Source organism: Mirounga angustirostris, unplaced genomic scaffold (genome assembly GCF_029215605.1).
Source record: "Mirounga angustirostris isolate CCGP_5_RB_7025 unplaced genomic scaffold, mMirAng1.0.hap1 SCAF_3, whole genome shotgun sequence".
In the NCBI taxonomy this organism is placed as follows: domain Eukaryota; kingdom Metazoa; phylum Chordata; class Mammalia; order Carnivora; family Phocidae; genus Mirounga; species Mirounga angustirostris.
In genome coordinates, this window is record NW_026991711.1 from 184,210,856 (window position 1) to 184,236,305 (window position 25,450).

General features: G+C 34.3%; 1 protein-coding gene across 34 annotated transcripts in view; it reads left to right on the forward strand.

The window, feature by feature from the left end:
* AGFG1 (ArfGAP with FG repeats 1) overlaps positions 1-25,450 on the forward strand; it is a 108,106-nt gene that overhangs the window by 42,198 nt on the left and 40,458 nt on the right. For 12 of the 34 annotated variants that reach the window (XR_010410316.1, XR_010410324.1, XR_010410322.1 and 9 more), the window contains exons 3-11: positions 1,218-1,333; positions 4,806-4,968; positions 6,002-6,155; positions 13,721-13,840; positions 15,914-16,123; positions 17,203-17,383; positions 20,319-20,398; positions 20,608-20,700; positions 25,346-25,393. Coding sequence is in view for 17 of the 34 variants with exons in the window: in XM_064587159.1 (XP_064443229.1) it covers positions 1,218-1,333; positions 4,806-4,968; positions 6,002-6,155; positions 13,721-13,840; positions 15,914-16,123; positions 17,203-17,383; positions 20,319-20,398; positions 20,608-20,700; positions 25,346-25,393 (1,165 nt within the window). In the remaining 17 variants the exon portion in view is untranslated. Of the gene's footprint in view, positions 1-1,217; positions 1,334-4,805; positions 4,969-6,001; positions 6,156-13,720; positions 13,841-14,490; positions 14,563-15,913; positions 16,124-17,202; positions 17,384-20,318; positions 20,399-20,607; positions 20,701-20,812; positions 20,955-25,345; positions 25,394-25,450 lie in introns of all 34 variants that reach the window. The other 22 variants (XR_010410329.1, XR_010410330.1, XM_064587166.1 and 19 more) reach the window with 12 other exon arrangements.

Sequence of the window (25,450 nt, forward strand, 5' to 3'; positions counted from 1 at the left end):
TGTGATGTGTATGTCTTTAGTGAAGTGTCTGTTCAACTTCTCTGCCCACTTTTACAAGTTTTTTATAGTTGAGTTTTAGAAACTTTTAAATGTGTTTTGGATTCACGTTCTTTTAGGTTCTTAACACATTTTGCCAGTACTTTTTATCAGTTGGTGGCTTGCCTTTTCATTTTTTCTTTTAAGTTTTTTTGAAGAGCAAGAGTTGTAAATTTTGAAGTCCACCTTATCAGTTTTTTCTTTATATTTCTCTGCTCTTTGTGTTCTGAGTTCTGCATCATTTCATTTCTGTAATTTTTCTAAAAAGTTAAAATATCTTAGATTCTTACTTTTTAGCCATTAGGGGTAAGAAAGCATAGGAGGTGATTATAAAGCTAGAGTTGTATCTGCCTTGTATTTTTGTTACTGTTATTATACTTATTTATGATTCTAGTACTTTTTATTTTTTATTTTTTTAATTAATCTCTGCATCCAACATGGGGCTTTAACTCATGACCCTGAGATCAAGAGTCATATGCTCTAGAGGCACCTGGGTGGCGTAGTTGGTTAAGCGTCTGACTTTTGGTTTTGGCTCATGTCATGATCTCAGGGTCCTGAGATTGAGCCTTGTTTCTGGCTCCATGCTCAATGCAGAGTCTGCTTAAGACTCTTTTCTCCCTCTCCCTCTGCTGCCGCCCCCCCCCCCCCCCCCCCGTTCATGCACAAGTGTGCGCGCTTTCTCTTTTTCAAATAAGTAAATAGATAAATCTTTTTTTAAAAGAAAGAACCACATGCTCTACTGACTAAAACCAGCCAGGCGCCGCTTTTTTGGTTGATTTTTAAATCTGTCAAAGATCCATGAAATTGCTGTTGGTCTAATTCCTCTGTTTTATGGGTGAAGGAACTGAGGTTTATAAAAGTATACGACTTAGTTCAGGGCTTACAGTTTATGGTCCTTTTCAAGACCAAAAAGTCCCAAATCCCCTCAAATCCCATTTCATTAATTGTTTCCCTGTGAGGTGTTACTTTTTATAATACTGTTGCTAAGATTTTATTGCAGACTGGATATATAAAATTTACTTCATTCGTTGCTTCTTCATTTTTCTTTGTGGTAAATATTCTCATTGAAAGGAGTGGTATTAAGTAGGTTAGCTTTTTGAAAGAATCCTAATTTTCCCTTAAAATTTCATTAAGTTAAGATGTTGAAATTAACACTTTTGTTTTTTTAATTCTTTCCAAAGGTCTGTAAACAGATTTGGCTAGGATTATTTGATGATAGATCTTCAGCAATTCCAGACTTCAGGGATCCACAAAAAGTGAAAGAGTTCCTACAAGAAAAGTATGAAAAGAAAAGATGGTGAGTGAATAGTTTGTATTTAGAGCAAAGGCTCCCAAACTCACATTAATTATGGGTAAGGTTAATCTGAAAAGGAAGGAAGGAAGGAAATAGGTAGATAGGAAATAAGGAAATAGGTATGTAGGTAGATAGATCCTCGTTATATTCTGGCATTTTATTGGATTTGGTTTCTAAAAGCCTTGACTTCTGCTTAAGTCACCTGTATTTAGCAGCAGCTTGTTCCTTAATCCCAGGCCTCCTACCCTTTTTTGGAAAGTTAGGGATCCTTCCTTCTAAGCCTTCTGTAGTCCTATTAGCTTCTCAAGACATTGTAGTTTTATACAGCCTCTTTCTTAAAGTCGTCATTCGTTTAGCAAGTATTTGGCATCTTTTATATACTAAGCACTATGCTAAAGCTCTTGTGTAGTAATCCATCCACTTAATTGCATTTTGCAGTAAGTCTTTGATCGAAATATCCTCACTTCTCACCCAAGAAATCATTTTACTACCTGGTTAAGAAGGGAACGTTTATGCTCCCCTGACTAAATCCATCAGATGTTAATTTTTAAAAAGAAGTTAAAACAGGTTGGACATATAGCTAGTAAAGCCCTTTAAAAAGCAGAGCAGGAAATACGTCTATAAAACTATATTCAGTTACTCTGGAGTCGTCACTTTTAGCTATATGAACACAGTTTAATTCAGTTTACTAAGACTTTATTCAGTGGTGTATATTTCCTTCTTGGGGGGTTAAGAAAATTAAGGAGAGAGTCACAAACGGGGGGAATAGATAAGGAGGAAGTAAATGGTTTCTTGTTTTCCCGAGGAGCGAGCTGTATTTTAACCCTGGGCATCCTGAGGGAGTACTTGCTATGGTTCATGGGTGACATATCTCTATTTTTATTCAGTGAGCACAGTAGAAAGAAGTGGCTTTGATATGTGTGCTCTGCGAACTTTGGATTCTTACTGTTTTCTAGAAGAGACTACTTTTTGCAAGGCAAGATTAGTCACAGCCAGGGGCTACATTCAGCGGCACTAGATGCGTTCAGTATGAAGGGAGATAAAAACATACTAGTACAATTTTAAAAGATTTTATTTATTTATTTGAGAGAGAGTGAGAGAGAGCATGAGAGCCGGGCGAGGGGCAGAGGGAGAAGCAGATTCCACTCTGAGCAGGGAGTCTGATGCAGGGCTTGATCCCGGGACTCCGGGATCATGACCTGAGCTGAAGTTGGGCGCTTAACGGAGTGAGCCACCCAGGCACTCCCATACTAGTAAAATTTTAGTTGAAGAAAGAAGAAAATCTTTCAGGGTGGAGTAATAGTAAAAACATGGTGGCATAAATGATTCTCTTAAAATGGAGTGTAAAATTGTCCTTCTTTCATTTCAACTCTTAATTTCCAAGATCTTGTATCCTATAGTTAGACCTTTCTCCTTGCATAGCTATAGCCTAATTTTGATTTTCCCAACAGTTTTACCAGCTCAGAAAGTTAGTTTGAATAGAATTTAGCTGGGATTTCAGATGGTTTATTTTTCAACTAGCAAAAGAAAAGGGTGCATGAGTAAGACTTAATAGATTTAAAACCATTGATTCCCTTCTTGCATTTATGATGGTAATTATAAAATTAGTAATTCAGACTATAACCCAAATTACTGTAAACCTCAAATAATTATAATTCATGTTACTTCCTGAGAAACTGGGTAGTAATGACAAGAATAATACAAATACATACTTGAACGGTGGGCACCTAGAGGGAGTGACCCACAGTCAGGTGGGCCAGGCCCTGTGCATTTTAAACTCACACTTCTGCATCCCTGGGACATGTAATGAGAGAGCAGTGCAGTGGGTTTTTAACATGACATAAGCACTATCTAAATGAAGTCTCCCTAAAAATCCTCACTGTACTTAACACCTTGAGGTTATTGTTGTGTTAGATCTGAAGGGGTTTTGAAATTGTTAGATCAGTTTTCAAACTCACTTTTGTGCTACACAAGCCTAGCTTCTTTACTTTTAGTCAGATGAGTATTTTGAACCAAATAGTATTATCTGGTTTTATCCTTTGATAAAACTTGATATCCTCAGTGAATACACCAGATTATGGGAAAGCATAACTTCCTGTTTCCATTTTCATATCACATCTGTTCCATTTACTGGGAAAGCAGTGTATTGTTTGTCATTATTCTATAATTTGATAGGAGCTAACAGTAGCTAATATACCTATACCAGGAACTGTTCTAAGTATTTACAAATGTTAACTCAGTTACACCTCCTAGCAACTATATCTCCATTTTATAGATGAAAAATTGGAGGCACAAAGGGTGAAGTAGTTTGCCCTAGGTTTCATAGCTATTGAGTGGTAGAGCTGGGATTTGAACTCTGTCTCTAGAATATATAGGTGTTCTTAACCACTGTGTTTTCCTACTCCCCCATGTGATATGGGGGGTGGGGGTGGAGAGAAGGGTAAAGTGGGACAAAACCTAGAAAGAGAACTAAAGCTCTCGCGTGATCCCAGCCCTAGAGATTAGCATTGGCAGTGTTTGGGCATTATGTTCTTACTGCCTCTCTTTCCTTTCTTTACTCTCGTCCTCCTGTAAATCTTGTACTTACATGACTGAGATCAAACCTGAAAGACCTGTAGTCTTAGGGACATCTTTCCGTGTTAGAACAAGAGTAGCTGTGTAGCATTCTATTACACAAATGTTAACATAACCCCTTTAAGTATTTTTCTCCTGATGAATGTTTGATATGTAGCTAGTTTTTTGAAATTATAAAGAGAGCTGTGATAACATGCATGCACATGTATCTGTGTTACTTATCCAATTAATCCCAAAGGAGAAGTTTCTGGAAGTTGTACTTCTGGGACACAGAGCATATCTATTTATAATATTTTAGTAGGAAATAACAAAATTTATAAAATTTTGCTTGGAGTAAATGTGAAATTTTAATTTGCATTTTTATGAGGTTACAAGTGTTTTCATTTCTATGTCTCCATTTGTGAATTGTTTCCGCTTATTTAAAAATTGCATTGTTGATCTTATTCTCCTAGATTTGTAATAGACTTTTATATTTTAGACTGTTAACTGTAATATAATAAATATTTTCCCACTCTTCCGCTCTCTTCCCAAATGTTATTTATGATCTTATGATAGTTCAGTTTTTAAAAAATTAGAGTTTTAACTGTTCATCATGATGCCTAACTATAGGTCCTCTTTTGCTTAAAAAAAAAAAAAAAAGTTATTTATTTTCTTAGAAAAATTGTAAGTAAATAATCGAAACAAGTTTTGTGCTTAGTCTTTATTAGCCTTTCTGAGTATTTCAATAAAGTGCAGTCTTAAGCTATCAATTCCAAGAGGGTTTTGAAGTAAGATTAATGCTGAAATAGAGTCGTAAAAAAGGGAGGATTAAGTTTACCTTTTTTTTAAGTTTATCATTTTTAAGCATAGTATTCCCTGCGTTTTTCTTAGGTAACTGCCTGCCTAATTTTTCGTGTTCTAGGTACGTCCCTCCAGAACAAGCCAAAGTGGTGGCGTCAGTTCATGCATCTATTTCGGGGTCCTCTGCCAGCAGCACAAGCAGCACACCGGAGGTCAAACCACTGAAGTCTCTCTTAGGAGATGCAGCACCAGCACTGCACTTAAACAAGGGCACACCTAGTCAGGTGAGTGGTCTGAAGGCTTTGTAGAGGCTTCCGCTTCAGGAGCATAGTGAGCATCGTGAATTTGACAGTTCTTTAAGACAGTAGCATAAACCCATATGCCAACAGCATTCTGTCCTGAGGGTTGATAATACATTCCAAGAGCCTTGGTTAAGTGGTTGGGAGGTGCGTATTTTTGTTCTCTTCTGCTATGCGGATTAGTTTCTTTGAATGCTCCACAGGTTTGTAAAGGTATGCAGGAATGTCGTTAATAGCTAGCTGTCATACAACTTACATGTAGTAAAACCTGACTGTAGGGGGACCATCAGAGTTAGAGCAGTATAGTCTCTGTGATGGACTTTTACAAGAAGGAATTTCTTAAGCAGTAGAATTTTCTCCCTGCCTGGTTGTGAAGCATGTTTATCATCGAAATACAGGTGGCTTTGCATTACATACCTCATTTTAAAAAACTAAACAGATTGAAGTCTTTTCATAACTTGGTAAAAAAGTTAGTGTTTCTGCACTTTATTACAATTGACTGAGCTGTGACAGATTTTTTCCTGTCTGGCTTTACAACGTCTGCCCTACACAAGAATGGTTCTGAGGCAGAGTACTCCTTGAATGAAAGCCTACCCTTTTTAATAATGCGCACTCGGGCATCTGGATAAAATTACTCAGTTTTCACAAGAGGTTTGAGTCAAAAATAAAGAGAAGGGTTAAGTCAGTATGTTGTACTCTTCCCATCATATAAAGGATGTGTTTTGTGAAAGTCTTACCTTTGCTCTCTTAGCAGTAAGTCTGCCTTGTGTTAGAAGGTGTAACAACTGTTGTAATACAGTATTTTTTTGCCTTTGCCTTTGTACTTAGAATTGAGAGATAATTTGGAAATAGATGTTGAAAATTTGTGCTTTTCAAAAAATCGCAAAGTATTCAAAACTACAAATAAAAGATTATGTAATCTTTAAAACTATGTTTTAAACTTGGTGAATTGGAAATAGTATTAGAAAATGTAGCACATCTGACCAGAAGCTCTTTATAGTTAATATGTGGTTTATAGTCTCCAGTTGTAGGTCGCTCTCAAGGGCAGCAGCAGGAAAAGAAGCAGTTTGACCTTTTAAGTGATCTTGGCTCAGACATCTTTGCTGCTCCAGCACCTCAGTCAACAGCTACAGCCAATTTTGCTAACTTTGCACATTTCAACAGTCACGCAGGTACGTGTGTTTTTCCCAACAGCTTTTTGCCAGATGCATATATATAGCACTGAGAAACGTCCATTCTTTTTAAAGCTTAAATATCAGTAAATGTGTTCTATTGAGGGGTGGGCCCTCATAGCTGTTGACGTGTAATATGTAGCCATGTAACCCTGGTGCTTTTTTAATCACAGAAGAGATTATATACTTAATGTCAGATACTGACATGACCTCTTTCCAAAGAAGAATGGGGAAAGACTTTTTAATGTATTTTTTCACCCTTTTAATATGGAAAATTGCAAATATTCAGAAGTGACCAGATAATAGAACCGTTGTGTACTCATTGCTTATGCCTAATCTGGTTTCATTTGTCATTCTATTCCTTAACATTGCTCCTCTTAATTATTTTGAAGCAATTTTAGATATATTTGTTTATCCCTAAATATTTTATATGTATCTGTAAAACAGAAGAACTTTGTTAAACATAACCACAGTAGTGTTATCATTATTAATTAGTCACTATTCAGATTTTCCATTCCAGTTCAGACAAACACACACAGTTTATTCAAATAAGGTGTACACACTGCACTTGGGAGATATATCACATAATCTGTGGGTTCTTCCTCCATCTCTATTTTCTCCTCTGTTATTTGTTGAAGAAATCAGGTTATTTGTCCTGTAGAGTATGTAGTTGATTTTACTCTGAATTTATTGATTGTACCACTGTGGGGTCCCTTAACAGGTTCCTCTCTTTGTATTCTCTATACATTGATAGTTGGTTCTAGATATATGATCTGTTACAGGTGATTCTTTTGGCGGGGTGCAAACCTGCTACTTACAGTTTAAGAGGCACGTATTATTGATGGTTTCTGTTTTTGTAATGTGAGCTGTTGATGCTCCATGCCTGGGTCCATTATGCAAAATGTTGATATTCTAAATTTATCATTCCTTCATTTATGAGCTGAAATATTTCTTCAAAAATCTTCGGTTATCCAATGGTATAATTTGTATAGGAAAGTTAATATATGACTGATTCTGACCAGTCACATATCAGAATGAGTTGAAACCCCACCATATTTTAATGATCTGTTTTTTGTTTCATATCATTATGGATTCATAGATTTAACATTTGCTACATCTCAAATCTGTTGTCATTATTATCTTTATTGATGTTCATATTATCCCATCTTTAGAGTAGCAGTATCTTCAGGTTGGCTGTAAAAGATAGGACTTCTTTTTTTATTCCCAGACTTATCATGTTTGTTACAAAGAGTTAAATGTACTTCACCACCAGAAATTAGAAATTATGGAGTTTTGTTTTGTAAATGAATATAAAACTTGCAGTTACCTAAGTAATATTTAAAAATTGATTATTAAAGTATAGATGAAGTCATTTGTGCCTTTCTAATTGTAATAGTAAATAATGATAATGGACAGTGAAATGGCATAATGTGGTGAGAAGAAATAGGCTTTGGAGTCAGAATGGAGTCAGTCTTTAGAGTTGTTTCTTTATGCTTCCTTCTACTTTTTTTAATAAGGTCTGAAACAAATAATACATTATATGTTAAAAAAAAAAAAGAAGATAGTAGGAAGGGAAAAATGAAGGGGGGAAAATCAGAGGGGGAGACGAACCATGAGAGACTATGGACTCTGAGAAACAAAACTGAGGGTTCTAGAGGGGAGCGGGGTGGGGGGATGGGTTTAGCCTAGTGATGGGTATTAAAGAGAGCACATACTGCCTGGAGCACTGGGTGTTATACGCAAGCAATGAATCATGGAACACTGCATCAAAAACTAACGATGTAATGTATGGTGATTAACATAGCATAATAAAAATTAAAAAAAAAAAGAAAAATAAGGTCTGATGTAAACGGTCTGAAAGCCTACATTGTATGTATCAGAGATATGTATGAAATAATCTTTTGGATGCCAGTAAGCTTTGATGTGCATGTAACAGAAAATTTACCTGTCTGCATTTGTGAATGGTTGAGTAAGCATCAAACCGAATGTGGAGCACTAAAATTAAGAATTGATTTAGTCATTTTGTAGCCCTTTTATTTGATTATTTGAAACTTTGCTTTATATTTTTGCATGACTGTATGGGGTATTAGCTAATGTTTTTTATTGTTTGTCACTGATTTCCATAACTTTAATTATATAATCAGGAAAAATTCACAACTATCTTTCTGAAACTTGTATTTCACTATTTTGTGAGCATAGCAAAAACTAGCACTTACAGAATTGATTTCCTATTTGTATTTTAGAACTTATTTTACCTTCTTTTACTCACCTGTGAGATTGTGATGCTGTTCGGCTTTTTCATTTGATGACCTGGCTTATATAGTTGGATAATAATGGTATAAAGTGTAACATATACACACACACACACACACACAAACATACACATCCAAAATGTACTGTTTAAGATAGTTCGAAAAATTATGGAAAAGCTGCTCTTCAGCCACATTTCTTTCTAGCAAGCATTAAAGGAACTTTTTCTTTTAAATATTAATGAGAAAAAAATAAATATTAATGAAAGGATTTTCTAACGGCCTGCTACAGAAGGAAATTATGGTGTAACTTACATATGTTTGTGTGTGTGTTTGCTTTAGAAAGGGATCCTAGAATGAAGAGGATCTCTTTTTCAGCAAAGATTGTACTGAGAAGGGTAAGAGGTCAGGAAGCTTAAGATGTTGGGGCTGTGATAGGTTTCCCTTCTGTGTTAGCTATGCAGCGAAAAGCCCAGGAAACCAGGAGAGACTTTTTCCCCTTCACCCTCCAGATGGGTAGCCAGTCTCCTGTGACCAAAGAGGAGCCCCAGCTCTCTGTTGCCCCCTGTTGCTTTTGAATGCTGGCAAAAGGAGTTGAAGAATCAAAGAATATAGAGTAAGCCTTCTGTAATTCATGAATAGTTTGCATTTATCTCAGTTTTACACTTACTGATACATAATTTGAAGTGACTGATAACTACCAAGCTCTTTTGTAAATTTGCAACTTATTTCATGTTTCCCTTATGTTTTTGTCTTTAAATGCAATTTGTGAATATTCACCATTCAGGGAATTAATGCTATATTCTTACAGGTAGCCTTGTTAACCAGAAATAGTTACACAGGTCATTGCAGCTCTACAAGCTGCTTGGTAGCATGATTTTACTCATAGCATCAGTAACTCCTTTAAAATGCTCTTTGAAAATAATAGCCATTTTTTAATTGTAGAATATGTTAAAGAAAAAAGGAAAGAAATGAAACCTGTAATTTTATCAGATTGTTAGAAGATAGTAGATCTTAACTATTTTGTCTCTTTTCCACATGTGATAGAAATGGTAGGAAAGATGTGTCTGTGAGGATATAGTTTAATAACCATGTCAGTTGGGTCAGGTTGCCTAAGAGGAGTAGTTTTTTAGCCTAAAGTTCTTATTTACAGATGCACACTCAAATCACCTTTTTTTAAAAAAAAAAAAAACTCCATTTGATTCCAGAATAAAATATATACACATGCTACAAGAAGAAGCTAATAAAATTATTCATTTATTTCCTCTTTTTCCATTCTCTTTTTCCCTAGCCTTTATAAGAACCCCGAATCTTTTATTTTTCCATGTATGGCCCACAAATATAAAGTCATTGATAGCTGAGTTGGCACCCTGAAATTTTCATGTGGTTTTTTTTTAAGGTTTTTTTTTTTTTTTTTTTTTTTAAGATTTGTTTATTAGAGAGAGAGAGAGGGCATGTGAGCGAGCGTGCATGCAGCAGGTGGAGGGGGGCAGGGAGAGCATCCTCAAGCAGAGTCTCCCAGGAGATCATGACCTGAGCCAAAACCTAAGAGTTGGACGCCCAACCAACTGAATTGCCCAGGCACCTCTTAAAAAACCTTTTAAGGTGAAAATTTTCTCGTGTACAGATTGATATGACGGAACTTTTAATAGCAAATGATAATTACTCAGATATGCCAATCTAGTTAGCATTATTTTATAGGGAAACCTGTTATGTTTCCAGATAGTTTAATGGCTTAAAAGCCAGACGTCTTCACCCTTCCTCTGAACATCCTGGCTGACGTGGTATGTGAGGATGTGTATCAGTGGTGGGATTATTGCTGTGTTCAGGAAAAGTCATCTTCTACAGAAGTACTTACTCAGTTAGAAACATAATTAACCTACAGAATTTAATAGTTAACTTTGCTTGGTTGGTAGTAAACCTATCACAAACCTATGAACTATAAACTGTCATTGATTTTTGTCACACCTTGTACTAGGGATGGATGTTAAACTTCATTGTCTTGCCACCCAGTTAACACAAGTGAGTAATATAATGCATTGTGGAAGGAACCACATGCAAAGGGGGATGTTCTAATCCCCTGTTGACACATGGATATACAGCCTCAGGACTACCAGATTAACACTGATTTTAAGAGAAGCAAGAAAGCTTGTTTATTTAATGTGCGGTGTTCTAAGTGTTGGGGTTGATGAAAAAGAATTTAAATACGTAGGTGAAACAAATTCAGCTGAATTTGATGAAGGCAGTCAGTTTCTGTCTCTGGTCTCTACGTTTATCTTCCTTTCTCATAAGTACCCTATCTCACTGGAGAGGAAAGACAATTCTCAGATTTAGGCTCATTAACTTTAGTGCCTTAAATTCTTAAACTGAGATTACTTCTTTGTGCTTTTTGAGATAAGATTATATTTAAAAAGCATCTTTACTGTTTTGTTACATTCTGTTCAGTTTATATTTCTTTGTACAGAGATCGCTTGAGGTTACAGATTAGTAATTTTTGTTATTATTGAATTTATTAGTGTTTAATTTCTAGAATTGTGGTTTCTAAAATGTCATTCGACAGTACTTATCAATTTTAAAAGTTACTATAACCATTTGTTGAAGACACTGAGTAGGTACAATGTCTCCATATAAAAACTGCGAAAGAAGTATTACAAAGTCCTGCTTTGCTATAATGAATAGATACTTGATTAACGTGTTTGGTGCTCCAGTTGGAAAACACCAGTGTTTACAAATGTGATAAAATAGACTTGACTAACAAAATGGGTCGTTGAACTGATTTGTTTCCTGATGATGTTTGAAACATGTTAAAATATATATTTTCCCTATAATGGTCTAAATGTAAGTTAAATATAGAGTATGTGTTATTATAGACTACGTATTCACGTATATTCGAGGTTATAAGTGATAAACCAGCTTAGGGACCTAATTCCTTTTTCTCCAATGTATAGATGCATTTCATTTATTCACAGATGTAGAGGTAAATTGTTCAGGAAACTTAGAACTTGTCTTTTGTAATATAACCCACTCTAAATTTGAGAACTTCCTATACCATATTCTTTTATTCTTTTGGTTGTAGGTTATATTATCTATATGTTAAATATTCGACTTCTTTTGTCTTTTAGTAGAATTTTCCTCTTCTGGGCCTAGTATTCCACAGTTCTTAAAAATTTATTCCTGTTGTCTTACAAGTTATAGAGTCATACTCCTGGATTTGCAAGTACAGGTCATTTAGTGAATCCTTTTGTTTTGCTAGTGAAAAAACTGGTGGAGCCTGAGCAATTGAGGGACTTGTCCAAGACTGTACAGTTTTCATGTTAGGATGGAATTCTCTGATTATTTTGGATTCCCTTTTCACAAACTTATTTGATTATACTAAATGGTAACTGGGTTTAAACTTATATTTATTATTTAAACTTGTGTCGATATTTCTTTCAAAATATTTTTCAATATATTGATCCTTTAATTATTTATTAGTATATCTTTCATTGTGTTTATTTTTGGGAAAGTAAAATCTCAGCTGATAAATTGAATCTTATTATGTTAATTAGAAATAATAACAAAAGATTTCAGAGTGTCCAGAAAATACAAAATTTATTTTGTTACATGATAAGCAGCCTTTTAATTTAGATACCTCTGTGTAATGTTTGAGAGCTTGGACAAATGTGTTTTAAAAAGGTTTTCAAGAACAAAGTATGAGCAGTGATATGTATATATAGCACAGCATTTCCACCTCTCAGAAGTGCTGGATGTGAGGACGTAGGAAGGGAAGTGTGTCTAGTAAAGGAGGTGTCTAGTAAAAGGAGGTCTACTTTAGGTGCATTTCCCCCTGCTGCAGTCATACCCTTTCAGATAGACACAAAAGAGTAATTACATAAAATGCTATAAGTTTTCCTGATTATCTTCCTAGAATAATAATTTACTTTGTTAGTAGAAAATTTCTTGTTTAGTAACTTTTTTTGGTTTGTCTAAATTAGAATACATATTTATTGCAAAAGCCTAGTAAACTTAAGCAAAGGAGAAAATGATACCAATCTGAAAACTCACTACTTTTGTTAACGAAAATGCAGATTTTCTGTGCCCGTGATACCACGCTAACAAAATTGGCAAATGAAAATGTATTTGGAATTTATTAACCTGTTTATCTTATTTACTTTGTCATAAGCATTTTTGAATAGGACTACGTATTCTATATGTTTTTTTTTTAAATGGCTGCCTTATATTTCTTTGTATGATGTTTCATAATATATTTAAGTGATCCCTCATTACTGGCCATTTGAGTTTTTAAATTTTTTTCATTATTACTATAAAACACATATGTTGTTTAGTTGTTAGATGTAGCCATATTCATTTACAAGATTATTCCTTTATGAAAACTTCCTTGAAGTGAAATTGCCTGCAAAGGATTTAAAGTGGCTGACTTTTACTATGTTGATGGCATTTAACCTTTATCTTTTGGGCATGCTTTTCATTCTTCCCACTTAGCATTCCCTTTCCTGCATACCAACCACTTCTCATCATATTCTCTATAAAAAGTTTATTCAGCATCCGTTTTAGCCTTTAAAAAAAAGTCTTCTGAATTATTTTACTTAGCTACATATTTTAAGTTTAGAGAAGCCTAAAAATTTGCTCTTATGTTGATGATCTGTGGGGAAAAAAGCAGTTGGTCTTTTTCACTGAGTCTGAAGTACACTAATGTTATAAATTTTACTGTTTTCATCATTTCTCAAATTTTAGTATGTGTGAAGAATGGCAGGCTTCTAAACAGAATGTGGATATCTTTGATTTATTTGACAATCATGTTGTTGTTAAACATTCAATTTTTTCATCTTTATATGCCATGGTGTAAAATAGTTGTAAACTTAGAAAAAAGCCAAAAAGAATATTTAACCTTCTTTGTATCATTATTTTAGATTCACATAGCTGATGAATCACTTACTACCATTTTAAATCTGAATTTTCCAGAATGTAATCTATATCCTACATCTCTGTTTGCTTTACTGTAACTCATGTATTTAATGCTCTTAGAGTGTCCTTTAATAGAATCACTTTTACTGTACTATTCCTGAGGTTATTCAAAGGGTATTGTGTACACATTTATCGTTATACAAAGTGTTTTGGGGGAAATTTTGGATACTTTTCAATGAATTGCTTGAAACTGGGTTAAATAAACACTGGTAGGATTTAAGATTTGATTTCTAAATGAATTCTCTTTAAAGTGAGTTGTGAGACAGAAACTTTTCATAAAATTTCATTTGTCATATTTTTCATTTATAATTTTCATATTCATTAACATATATTGTTCCTTACCATTTACAGCTCAGAATTCTGCAAATGCAGATTTTGCAAACTTTGATGCATTTGGACAGTCTAGTGGTTCGAGTAATTTTGGAGGTTTCCCCACAGCGAGTCACTCTCCTTTTCAGCCCCAAACTACAGGTAGAGCTTCTCCAGCATTATGCTTTAATGTTTACTTTGAAACACAAAACTCTCTAGATGTAGTTTGAAAAATTATCCTAAACTTAAATTCTATAATTATTTGATTTTCAAATAGTTCTATCCTTATAAAGCTCTGGGGAAACCTGAAATCTTTTTTTCTATGTTCATCTGGTTTTTTTGTTTGTTTGTTTGTTTTTTAACTTTCTGGTGTGTTGTCTAATTCACAGTGTCTATTCTCTTCCTTTTCCTGCGTATGAATCTTCCTTAAATTTCTTTACGCACAGGAGCATTACAGTGCTAAAAATTTGTTAAATTCACAGAGTACATTGAATAAAGGATCGCTTCCATACAAATAAAAGTAATTTTCAGGGCAGCAAGCTTGAGAAGATAAATACTGGTAGTCAAAAGGAGATCATTGAACAGTCACTCTAATCGGACTGGAAATAGTTTTCTGTGCAGGAATCGGTCTTTAAGCATTGAGTACTCTCCCATAAACTGTATTGTTTTCAGAATCTCATTGAACCCTCCTTTAGATCTGATTATTTTTCTTTCAACTTTTAACTCTGTGTATTGTCTTAAAGACTTTTCTTTCAATTTTCTTTTTTTTTCTTCTTTAAATTCCATCATTTACATAATTTCTGGCTGTCCAGCATTTAGAATGCTTTCATCTAGCTGCAGTTTTGGTGAATTTACTTCAGCTTTTCCTCTCGAGGCTTCCAACAGTAAGTTCTGTTGTCAAGTAGGCATCTTTTACTAATTTGTACGTTTTATGTTGTTTCATGGATTTTTCAATTATAGAATATTACTCATCTCTTAATGATAATCATTCTGAAATTCTCACTTTTATTCTCTCTTCACTATTACTAAACTCAGATTTAGAGAACACAGTGGTATACAATAAAAGAGTTGATTTAATAATTTAGTTTTTAATAATTTGAAGCAGATTTCATCATACAAATTTTGAAAGCTTAGTATTACGTATTTTGTTCGCCAGCTACTTGTAACAGATCACAATGTTAAATACCAACACACCTTACTTAGTTTTGATTGAAAACAACTGGAGTTTAATTCCTGAAAGAAATTTTATCAGTATAAATTTTACAATGTCTGTAATACTAGTTGATGGTAAAGTGTTTGTGTTCTCTTTTTTAAAATAGGGCTGTATCTTTCTGTTTTTTAAAATATCTGTAATTGTGCTTTGCTATCATTTAATATATAGGTATATGTATATACTATTTTGATTGCTGAAACTAATATGTGGGTGTAAAGAGCTAATGCCAACAGTGTAGCATCAAAGCATAGAAAGAAATAGTCTGGCTTTAGTCTTTTGATGGTACTTCAGGGAAGTTTCTAGAGTATAGAACAGTCTTTAAAATCTTAGCAGAATTAGTGACCATTAGGTGAATTGTGATCTATAAATTAAAAAATTGGTATGATATTTAGATTATACATTGTGTACTATAATTTTTATTCCTTAAACTATATAATAGGGCATGGTTTTACTGAGGACAAACATGATATTATATGTACATTAAATTATTATGTGGAATTAAATATTAGCTCTTTAAGTAAAATAAGCCTAAAGCTCAAAGACCACTTTTTAAGATATTGTGGCTCAAAATAGTACATCTTAAACGTTTTAAATCTCTACCCTGGGATTTGTTTCAACCCTGTCTCTTTTGGAGCTACAAGAGCTTATAGTATACTTTGCGTTTTGCTTATGGAGTCCATTTAGGGAGAACTAGTAAAAGGTGATAGTATATAGATAGCTGAATAGTTTATAAAATAACTGAGTCTCAAACCCGGTAGCAAGGAGTTACTCTTCTGTGAATTATAGTCTTTACTTGAGGGTAGATAATTACACATAGTAACTTGTTACCTTACATGTTGCCAGGGCCTTTGGAAATGTAGTTTCTTAAATTATAAAAAGTCCTGTGTAGATGATTAAAATTAAATGCCTTTTGCCAGTAGAATTGCTTATAGAACACTTAATTAAGAAAGAAATCATATAATCTATCAAAGGATTTTAGGAGAAGTCTAGAAATTTCAAGTGTTTTGTTTATTCTGTTACAGGTGGAAGTGCTGGATCAGTAAATGCTAATTTTGCTCATTTTGATAACTTCCCCAAATCCTCCAGTGCTGATTTTGGAACCTTCAATACTTCCCAGAGTCATCAAACAGCATCAGCTATTAGTAAAGTTTCAACGAACAAAGCTGGTCTACAGACTACAGACAAATATGCAGCACTTGCTAATTTAGACAATATCTTCAGTGCTGGGCAAGGTATTAAGCTTTAAACAAAATAAATACAAATTTGTATATTAAACAGTCCTCTAGATTTGGTTGCATTTATTACAATTTAAGGTCGTTATGCTTTTCATAGTTGTGAAGAAATTTTCTCTATACTAAAGGTTCATGACTATTTCCCATATTTTGAATGTGAAATAATCCAATAATAGGCCTTTTGGAAGGCCTAGAAACTATTTGTAGACTTCTAATTTTAAAAGAAAGTAATTGACAAAATTGAATTTTGTCTTAGAAAGCATGCTTCACTGTTGGAAGGCCATAGAGGGCCAACATATCCTATTAATAGTGCTGATTGGAGGGTTATATGGTGGTTTTTGTAATATATTCGTTTTGAACTATTTTTACTATTACTATGTTGGTATTTAAAAAAAAAAACAAACCCATTATTTTTACAGTGTATTTTTATACCTGGTTTTGATCTTAAGCTCCAGTATTTTGCCTCTAAAAATGCATAGTGTGGTTGAGAACAGCAGAGGTCTGCTTTTGGACTGGAGTCTGCATCCTGATCTCTGACTGTGCTTTCTCAGCTCCAGAATGAGGGTAGTAATAGCATTGAACCTCATACGTGTTATTTTATCTCAGTCATTTAGAACAGTGCCTGGCACATGATAAGTGCTGTGTAAATGTCTCCTCTTAATACTGTCTCTAATTTTTTCATGGACAACCCTGGCAAAATGATAGTGTTTATGGGTTCACATTGGGTCTAGCATTTTATAAATTTGTATGTTCACTTGAATGAGAATCACCTGTTCTGGAGATGTTAATGTAGCACTTTGAGAATATGTTCTTTATACACAAGCTAGACATGTTATTGGTACAGAGTGTTCGTTTTTGTTACAGAAACAGTATTTTGTCTCTACCACAGTGGTACCTGTAGCAACTAATCTTGTCGGATGGTTTCTAGGTAGTTTATTACATAAGACTGTAGAGTCCTGTCTATTTATTTACTTAGCTTTAAATCGGTTTTAAATTTACACGTGTTTCATGGCAAATGTGGTTGATAAATTGAAAGCATAACTAAGTTTTCAGTGTAATTTGTTTTTGTTCGTTTATAGGTGGTGATCAGGGGAGTGGCTTTGGGACCGCAGGTAAAGCTCCTGTTGGTTCTGTGGTTTCAGTTCCCAGTCAGTCAAGTGCATCCTCAGACAAATATGCAGCCCTGGCAGAACTAGACAGCGTTTTCAGCTCTGCAGCCACTTCCAGTAACGCATATACTTCCACAAGTAATGCTAGCAGGTACCTTGTCTCAGTCAATGTTCCTGCTTCATGTTGCATCTTTTTTTTTTCAACTCTGAATAATAATGTTAAATAATGACTGGGGACATATTTTTTAAATTCTTGAATATTTTTGTAGTTTGCAGAAACTGAGTTTAATTTATTAATTAAAATATCCTTGAGTTTTTATTTAATCAAAGGTTTTGTTACTTTTCTTCCTTGAACACGAAAGTGTAATTGAGAGTATGTACACATCTCAGAGTGAGGGGTTATATACAGATTTAATTATACTGAGCAGAAAATCCATTTAGCAAATTAGATGCTTTTATCTGAGTCATGAAGACTACACACTGTAAGTAACATGTTGTAGCTTTAGTTGTAAATAAACATTTTTAGAAATGTTTGCAAGAGAATCCAAGACCCAATTCTGTATCTCGTCAGTGTCCTACTGGTATTAACACATAGATATGTCCTTAACTGTGTTCAAATATATCTAATGTGAGGGACTTCTTGGCAGCAGGAAGTCTTAACACATTATAACAGCAGTAGATCTTTAAAAACTCTTATAGTTGTAACTTCTACATTTCTGAAGGAAACAGATGCAGAAGTGTAGGTGACTTACCATGCAGTGCTTTATCCATCTCTTTGTTTTCCATCCTGCAGACTTGTCTCTTCTTTCTTCTGTTATCTGAGTACCTTTTTGTTTCCCTTTAGCATCTTTTCTAGAGAGAAATGGGAGGGTTGTAACACTAACTACTTGGACTCTCCAGTAGTTAATTTTCTATATGCCAAACAGGAAAAATTGAATCCAAAGAATAAAGTTTAGAGTATTTATATATATCTTGTTTCATTAAGAGGGTCTGTGTTAGACATACATAATAGTGATCTATAGCAAGGTGACCATAAAGTCTGGAAACATAGGTATACATAAATGGTTTATTGATATTATATTACCGTGTATTAGTGGTTCACAAAGTGTGGTCCATGGAACATTTGGGGTACCTGAGACCCTTTCAAGGGGTCTTTGAAGTTAAAATGATACTCACAATAATTCTGACAGGTTATTTGTGTTTTTAGTATTTGACATTTGTATTGATGGTGCAAAAACAGTGACAAGTAAAAACTTGCCAGCACTTTAGCACAGATTAAGACCACGACACCAAACTGTACTAGTAGTCATCAAATAGTCATTATATTTCTTACCACCACACATTTCAGTTTTACTTGTGAATAGTCTTTCTTGTGAATATTCTTTTTTTTTAAATGAGGTATAATTGGTATATAACATTGACTTCAGGTGTATAACATAATGATTTGATGTTTGTGTATGTTGTGAAATGATCATGTAAATGTAGTTGCTGTCCGTCCCTATACAGAGCTCACTTTTAGGATTTACTCTCTTTATAACTTTCAAGTATGCACTATAATATTATTGACTATAGGCACTGTGCTGTACATTACTTCCCTATGACTTATTTATATATTTTTACAAATATTCTTGATGAAACCATAAAAAAAATTAATTTTACTGAGGTGCCTGGGCGGCTCAGTTGGTTAAACGTCCGACTCTTGGTTTTAGCTTGGGTCATGATCTCATGGGTGGTGGGATGGAGCCCCACGTCGGGCTCTGAGCTGGGTGGGGAGTCGGCTTGAGATCTCTCCGTCTCTCTCTCTCTCTCTCTCTCTGCCCCCCCATTCTCTCTCTCAAATAAATCTTTTTTAAAAATCTAATTTTATTAAATATTGATCCTTAAATAATGTCCTAACTTTCTATGTGTTCAAGTAAGGTATGTATCAAGTAGTTTCTGCTGCATATTGAAGTACGGTGGGTGACTTGCGGGCAGTCAGCTTGTGTGGATGTTTGAGTTGTGGAATGAACCAGCCACATACAATAATGGATATACCCATTGTTTTATGGAACATTGGTTATTTTATGGAACACTGGTTTTCCTTAAAAGACTGACATACCATGGTTATTCAGATTTTGATATTTGGCAGACATTTTCTCAAAAATGAAATATTTAAGTCTGTCACTTTAAGGAAAATAACTGATAAAATTCATACTTCCAAGCAAATATTAGAATTTTAGAAAATTTATTGGCTCCACCATGAGCTTGACAGCTTCACATTACTTTTTGATAAGCTGAGTGGTGATATTACTGAATGTAAATTTTTGATTTTTACATAAAGAAATTGTTGCCATTTAGAAGATTTGCATCAGATATTTTCCAAATGATATAAAATTGATAAAAGATTCATTTAAAGTGCAAGATAGGTTAGTAGGTGTTAGTTCAGTAGAGTGCAAAGGAATTCATTGATACGATTTCAGATTCCATTTTGCAGCTAACCGTTAGTAAACTATCACTGTCATTTTTGGTATGATACCAAGGAAAGTATTCAGTTACCTGAAAAATCTATTCAGATTCTCCTAGTTTGTCTACGGCCATACCACCCTGAATGTGCTCAATCTCGTCAGATTCTCCTAGTTTGTTCAGCTAGGTGTCTGTGAGCACAGTTTTTCTTCTTATACTTTAAACAGTGTATCACAACAGGACAGTCTTCTATTAAGGCAGCCATTGAAGGGATTTGCAGAAATACCATTGTGACTCTTAAGTTCCTTTGGTTTTAGAAAATAATAATTCTTTATTATAAAAATGCTACTATGTGAGCATGTAATAGCTTTATGGTTAATTTTAAAAGGATGAAATTTTTAAAAATTTCTGTTTTAATTTCTGTACTATACATATTATTCATCTACAGCACATCTACACAAAGACTCTTTGGGGTTCTCAGTAACTTTTCAAAATGTAAATGAGTCCTGAGATGTAAAGTTTAAGAACTGCTATGATATATGGTATGTTCAGTATTATCTGTTTCCACATTTTATGGCCGCCCTGTAGACTGGTTACCCTTGCTTTAAAAAAATAAAAAGAACTCTCTCTGTTTTTGTTTCCAGCAGTGTTTTCGGAACAGTGCCAGTGGGTGCTTCGGCACAGACACAGCCCGCTTCTTCCAGTGTGCCTGCTCCCTTTGGAGGTAGTGTTTCTGGTACATAGACTGGTTTTTATAAAGAGCTTGTGTATATTGTATTGCATTTTCTTAGGAATACTGGAAGGCTATGAAAGCAACAATTTATTACCAGAAAGCTCTAATTTTCTATCTTCATAAATGTATGCATAAATATTTTTAACAATTGAATACAAATATATTAGGATTTTATAGTGTATTTTTGTAATTTTTTAAAGCTACGCCTTCCACAAATCCATTTGTTGCTGCTGCTGGTCCTTCTGTGGCATCTTCTACAAATCCATTTCAGACCAATGCCAGAGGAGCAACAGGTAGGAAATAAATAAGGATTATAGAACAGAAAACTTTGGAAAAGCTGTCTGTTTATTGCAAAGACACCATGGGAAGAACATCAGAAAATAAAGTTCTTCTTTCTTACTGTAGTGAATGGGAAGTGGATGGAAGAGCTTGTCCGTAAAGTGTACGGTAGCTGAAAGTTTATAAAATCCTGGACTTTCATATTTGAGAGGGACCCTAGCAGTTCTCTAGTGGTCCCCACCGCTCAGTCACAACTTTCGTTCTTCAGGTGAGGCAGCCCAAGCACGGAGGCGAGACTTCTTAGAGCCATGCAGCCACTTTGTGACCGAGATGGGACTTTTGAATGTAGTAATTCTGACTCATTTGGTGGTCTGGTTTTGGAATTACTGGTTATTACACATTCAAGCTTAATAGGAAAAATTTGTGAGAAGTTTTTTTTTTGTTTGTGTTTTCCTCTTCATGAGATGGCAAAAAACGCATTAGCTTTGTTACATGAGGTCTTAGCAGTTAGGTCTTTTCTAGTGCTTCTCTCTTTTAGGGCATTCACATTTTTTAAGTTGTGCAAACCTGATTTGATTGGGATACAATATTTGAATATTTTCTCTTGATAATTTTTTAATCCTCTTTATTCCTTCCCTTTTTTCTTTTTGGTTCATGCTGCAAGCCAGCCACATAGTTTTCGTATTGCGCCTCTTTGATTTTTGTCCTGTCACCCTGAACACCAGAACTGTTTCCCAGTATCTTGGGGTGTCAGCAAATATATGTGGTATAGCTTGAAACTCATTAAGGCCAGCTTTGTTTTGTGTACGTGTCTCAGTAATTTTAGAACTAAAGCTTTATGCATATAGCATATATTGATGTGAAATCTTGAAAGAGTAAGGTGCTTGTAACATAATTTGTGCCATAAGAATTGGTAATTATTAGCAAATCCGTGTCATTGGCAAGATTAGGAATTGTGGTAGTAGGAGTTTCTTCAGTCATAATTTGTTGGTATCTCACATAATAGATGTTTAATAAGTATTTTAATTCCACATAATTTTTTTTAAAAGTTTGTTTTAATTCAGGTATACCTAATCAGTGATTTAATTTCTGTTGTGTTTTGGATGGAAATACTCATCATTTACGATATATGTAACATTTCTATTTCTTAGCACATTATTTTGACTTGGTGGAATGAATATGTAAGATGTCTCTGGGCACATAGGATTCCTGTACATTGTCTTATTTAGTCCTCTTAACTCTCATCAAATACACGTTGACAGCTGAGGGAAATGAAGCTCAGAAAAATTAAGTGAATATGTTTTCGGTACAGCCATACTTGTGTTCAGATCCCGATTTAGTATTTACTTGCTAGGTGATCCTAATTTAAATGTTAATTGTATATGAGTAGAGTAGAGTAAAGATGTTAGGAAGATGTACTAACATTTGTTGAGTGTTTAAAATTGTTTGCAAGATACTGTCGCAGTTTTTATAGCCTTTATAACCCCATCTGACAACTGAAGGATGGAAACTCAGATTGTACCTTGACTAAGCTTGTATTGATCTAACTTCTCTGAGCCTTATTGTCAGCCTTTTCTATAGAATGTGAACAATATTCTCCAACTGGCAGGATTTTTGTGAGAATTCGGATGATACAAATCACTGTGCATGGTCTTTGCATTATCCTAGATGGTTGGTAAATCTTTCCTATTATTTTCCTTTCATGACTGTACCTCCAAATTGGTTTGTCATTAGAGTTAAGGGCTTTTTTTGCTTATTTTATGTAGAGTATGAAAGTCCTTTAAAGTTAAGGATCTACATAGGATGTACAAGAATGTAAAAGGTACGATGTATGTTCAGATGATATAAGGTGATCTTTAGTATTAGGCTAAGCACAATTGAAAGGTAAATTGTGTCCACAAAGGCTTATTTCAAGGTGAAAATTTTTTTTCCATTATAAACCACTTTATCACATTGATCACCTTGTTACAGAAATGATTAAAAGTAAATGTTAACTACTTATGTTTCTATTGAAGTTGAAATATGAATAGTATTTTGATAAATATACTATGCTTAGAAATTTCCAATGTCAAAATTAATATTCTTCAGGAAATATTTTTTGTTGCTTTCAGGTATTTTGTTAAATTCCATTTGAGGTAGCTTTTGAAGGAGGTTATTGCGTAGTAGTTCTTTGCAAAATTTAAAATGTTTTACTGATAATGTTTCTTTCTTAAAATACATATTTTAATCATTTTTCTTCTGCATTTATAAAACTTTGGGGCTTTTTCTTTCACCATGTTACATAGAAACCTTCATTAGGATATTAGCCAATATGGCCTAAGACCTTTTTCATTTCAGGATTCTATAATAGCATTCTTTCTTACAGAGCTTTTGAGGCCTTAAATCCTAACAGTTAAATACAGTTTTCAGTTATTATGAAATTCTCTTATAATTCTGTCCTTTGCTATGGAATGAATAGTCTTTATTTCCCCAACTTCATTTTAATGAATGAATGATGTAAAAGATTTTCTTCACCCTCAAGGAGATAAACTTAATAGAAATGTAGAGGTGAAAGAATAATAGTAGCATCTAGACCAGCCTCCTAGTTTTATTACCTAGGTGGAGACCGATTTGATGGGTTTGCCTTAAACTTTCAGAATTGATTAATGGCTCATCTTATATTTGCATCCAGAACTCTTCTAAACCAGCTCTGTTTCCTCTTTCCACTCATTCCACTCATTAAGAATATAACCTAAGAGAAATGAAAATGTACATCCACATAGAAGCTGGTACACACATGTTCATAGTAGCATTATTCATAATAGCCAAAAAGTGGAAACAACCCAAAATGTCCATCAACTGATGAATGGATAAACTAAATGTGTTATAATCATACAATGGAACTTTGTTGTTAATAAACCATAATGAAGTCCTGATGCATGCTCCAACATGGATGAACCTTGAAAACATTAGGCTAAAGGACGCTAGTCACAGAGTAATGTATAACCTGTGATTCCATTTGTAATGTGGTATGTCCAGAATGGGCACATCTGTAGAGACGGAAAGGAGGGGAGGTTAGAGGGAGGGTGACAGCTGATAGGTATGGAATTTCTTGGGGGGGGGCGGGTGGAGGAGATGAAAATGTTCTACAGTTCGATTGTGATGATGGTTTTACAACCCTGGGAAAATATTAAAAAGCATTGAATTCTACACTTTAAGTGGACAGATAGTGTGATAATGTGGATTATATCTCAAAAAGTTGTTAAGTCTAAAGTTTTATAGCAGTCCAGGACTAGAGCTTAAGAGGGGAGGGCATCATTATCACAGACTGAGGTTATAGCAGTTCATATTGGTTCAGTCACTGTTGACTAAAGGTCAGTTTGTACCAAAGTGTGTTTTGTAGAGCTTGACTCTTGAGATGTTATCAAATACTCCATGGAAGAGGGCCAAACGTATGTGGGAAACGCTGGTATAAACAATTTAACTCTTAGTGCAGGACTTCTCAAGAGACTTTACGGATTTTAAGGAGATAAACATAGAGTGACCTAACTTATTTATTATAGAACCCTTCCTCCTCAGTTAACCCTTCTGTTGAATTCAGAACACAGTACTGATGTATTTCTTAAGTATACATCTTTTAAAGTTATTAGCAAGGAAAATATATCCATTGAATATTTACAGCACTTTTTAAAAATTTATTGTTAAATTTATCTTCATGGCAGCTTTGTCAAGTAGGTACTGTTATCCCTCCCTCTGCCTCCTGTTTGCAAATGAGGAAATGGAAGCTTCTAGAAGTTAAATAACCTTCTGTACTTAGAAAATGACAGAACCAAGACTCCTAACCACTCTAATCTCTCAGTCGTTCTGTTTTTCCACATTTAATTGGTTAAGTATGCTAATTTAAAATGCATGGACATATATTTTAGAAACATGTCCGTTCCAGATGGTTAAAACAAACAAACAATTTCTAGTACTTAGAAGCCTAAATTTGTTTTCTGTTCATTACATGTATTTATGTGTAACCCCTCTGACCTCATTTATGCCCGGTAAGATTTACACGAGATGCATTTTTCTCTTCTCTTCTCTTTTCAGCCATTACATTGTAAACTGCAAGTTGTGCCCACCTTTCTAATGATCTACACTGAATAATTTCCCCCTCATCGTACTTAATTAGTTCACTTGAGTTATCTTTATGAATTTCTAGTTAGTGCAGAATTGTAAACAGTCAAACATCATTCAGGTGCTCTCCGCAAGATTTGACTTTTTAGATGCAAAAGGTAGATTCTAGGTCATTTTAGATAATCCTATGAATAGCATAGGGTGTAGCTCCTGAGGCCTACGAAGTCTTTTTATGGACGTAGCTGTATCTTGACATGAAAAAAATGTTAGTGTTTATTTAAAAATGGGTTTCATAAATGGTTTTTTTCATTTGGTATTTATTTCTCTGGTATTTATTATTCTAATTTCCCCTTTATTTCAAACAGGTTAAATATTAGTGTCATCAATGTGGTTGAAATTAAAAGACTTTGTGGATATGTTTTTATTATGTATTTTTATGCTACCCACTTTGTAACAGTGTATTCTAATTTTAGGACTTTTTAATTAAACAAATTTACTTTTATTTTGACAATACTTATCCGTAAGTTAATTGACATTGGTCTCTTTATGGCTTTCCATAAGGCCTTTCTGGAGCAATGCATTCTCAAGTGTTTCCTCACGCTCATTTTGGTAGGTGGCCACAACTGATACCTAGATTTGTGTGGCAATTTGTCTACCTGCTTGTGG